Raw genomic sequence first — 2,059 nt, 5'->3', positions numbered from 1 at the left:
GACACGTTCTCCGGTGGAGGGGCTGTGCTGGCCGAGCTCCTGGCCAGGCTCCCACTGGCCTGCGTGGCCTGTGCTTTTCCCCAGGCACAAGGCAGGACCAGACAATAAGTTTTCAAGAGTATTTAGAAAAAGAAAAGCATACCAAACATCTTCCAGATCCTTTAAGGAAAAGTGAGTATTAAATGGCTGGCCTTCACTTTTTTCCTCTGGTCTCCCCCTAAACAACCAAACCAAGCAGCTCCCAGTAAATAAAATTTCAAAGGCGTTATTTTTCCTTGTTTGCACATTAAAAAGAACTAATTGTATTACAATCAGAATCAGTAGGCGCTTTTAAACTCCTCGGTCGCTGAGGTGATAACTCTGTGTGCTGAGGTGCGTATATTTGTGTTATATATCTCTGGAAATGAAGTGTATAATGGAAAAGCTCACAACCTCTTTACTTGCCGCGTTCCTATAATAAGTCAAAGAAGTCACACAGTGCCCTTTTATTTCCGAAGCTGGACTTAAATCACATCAATAAATCTACAGACTGATTATGAGATGCAGCATGGGTAATGTAAACAACCAAAAAAAACCCCAAAACCCCAACACACCAGAGTTTAAAAATAGGATGTAAGGAGGAAAAAAGTTAACCATCCATACAATAAAAAGAGAAGAAATGCAGCACAAAAGCACTGTGGCAGGCAGTGCCTTGAAATTATCCTCACTAAATTACAGTCGTGCACTTCCCACTCTCTGTAATTAAACATTAGGCTTTATTTATTCCAGATGCATTTGCTTCAAGTAAACCTAGATCTTTTTTGTTGTTGTTATTGTAAATCCTTTACAGGTCTCTGTGAGCTGCAGACAGTTGAGAAGTAAAGCCAGTGATTTCTGTAGATCAAGGCACTTGGAGATGACTCTTGAGTAGCACTGGCTTTGCATGTGGTGAATCTAATAGTCTTGCTGCCTTTTTACAGAGTGTTGGTGACACTGAGCCCTCCCGTGAGTGTGCGTGTCTGTGCGTGCAGTACATGCACAGCGAAGCCCCAGCAGGAGTACCCAACTGCTTTGATCCCACACAGCCAAACAAAATGGATTCTCGGTTTGCTGGGTGGGATTTCTGTGACAGGATGTAAGCGGGGAGCCTCTGATACCCTGTGGGGTACACCCTCCATAACTGCTATACTGCTTGGAAAAGCTGGCTTGCTTAGGGCAGAGGGAAATACCATAGGCTTGATCACAGAAATAAAAATGGGATGATTTTATCTGCCCCCCAGGTTGCTCGGTTCTGGCTTTGGTTGAAGATGCACCCACCCTGCTGATCCCACAGCCTGCGGGAAGAGCCGGTGAGGTTCTGCCACAGCTCTGGTTAATCTGTCCCCTGACTCAGAACCTAAGCCAGTTCCAAATCCCATTATCCTTGCTGTTTCTGCTTATAATTGCAGTTTACCCAGATATTTGCAGGCCTTTCATATAAATGAAGTTCGTTACACAAAGGTCTTAAAGGCTGAACAGAGGGCTTGTGTATGTGGGATTGTGGAAAGGTCGGGTGAAGCTCACTGCCCAAGTGTAAATCATTCAGAGGACAGGAAGGAATTGTAATCATTGTGAAATCTATGATCCGATTTAACAATAATTTTCATGAATGTGTGTGCTTATAGTTCAAGATTTATAAAATGGCCAGACTGCTGCTTTTGTTTATTTATACTTCCTGAAGGGAAAAAAAACCCAAAACAAAACAACCCTCCAAACCAAACCTCTGGCAAGGTGGTGAACTTTGAGGTGTTTCCTTTAGATCCCACTCCAAATGAACAGCGTGCATTTTTCATCTGTTGGTCGATTCAGATAAATACATACAGGCTCATTAAGTAAACCTCTTCCAAGGTGTGGCCATTGCTACCAGAGTGTTTGTGCAGCCCAGGAGCTGCTTACCTGGGGACAGGACTGCCACCTTCTAGGTTAAATTCAAAGGAAACCCCGGGCACCTGCCATGACCGCTTGCTGTCCCAGCATCGCTCAGCCTGCCTGGGCTCTGTGTCCCAGAGGCTGGGGGGCAACACTGCGCAGCCCCACCCAG

General features: G+C 44.9%; 1 protein-coding gene across 2 annotated transcripts in view; it reads left to right on the top strand.

The window, feature by feature from the left end:
- NDNF (neuron derived neurotrophic factor) overlaps positions 1–2,059 on the top strand; it is a 21,691-nt gene that overhangs the window by 10,020 nt on the left and 9,612 nt on the right. Inside the window, exon 1 of one of the 2 annotated variants that reach the window (XM_010176710.2) lies at positions 1,014–1,093. The exons of the other annotated variant lie outside the window; for it this stretch is intronic. Within the exon in view, the coding sequence (XP_010175012.2) occupies positions 1,014–1,093 (80 nt within the window). Of the gene's footprint in view, positions 1–1,013; positions 1,094–2,059 lie in introns of those variants that run through there. 2 annotated transcript variants of the gene reach the window in all.

Source organism: Antrostomus carolinensis, unplaced genomic scaffold (assembly GCF_000700745.2).
Source record: "Antrostomus carolinensis isolate BGI_N321 unplaced genomic scaffold, ASM70074v2 scaffold941, whole genome shotgun sequence".
NCBI lineage: Eukaryota > Metazoa > Chordata > Aves > Caprimulgiformes > Caprimulgidae > Antrostomus > Antrostomus carolinensis.
Note: the sequence above shows the minus strand (reverse complement) of the source record. Positions and strands in the feature narration are given on the sequence as shown.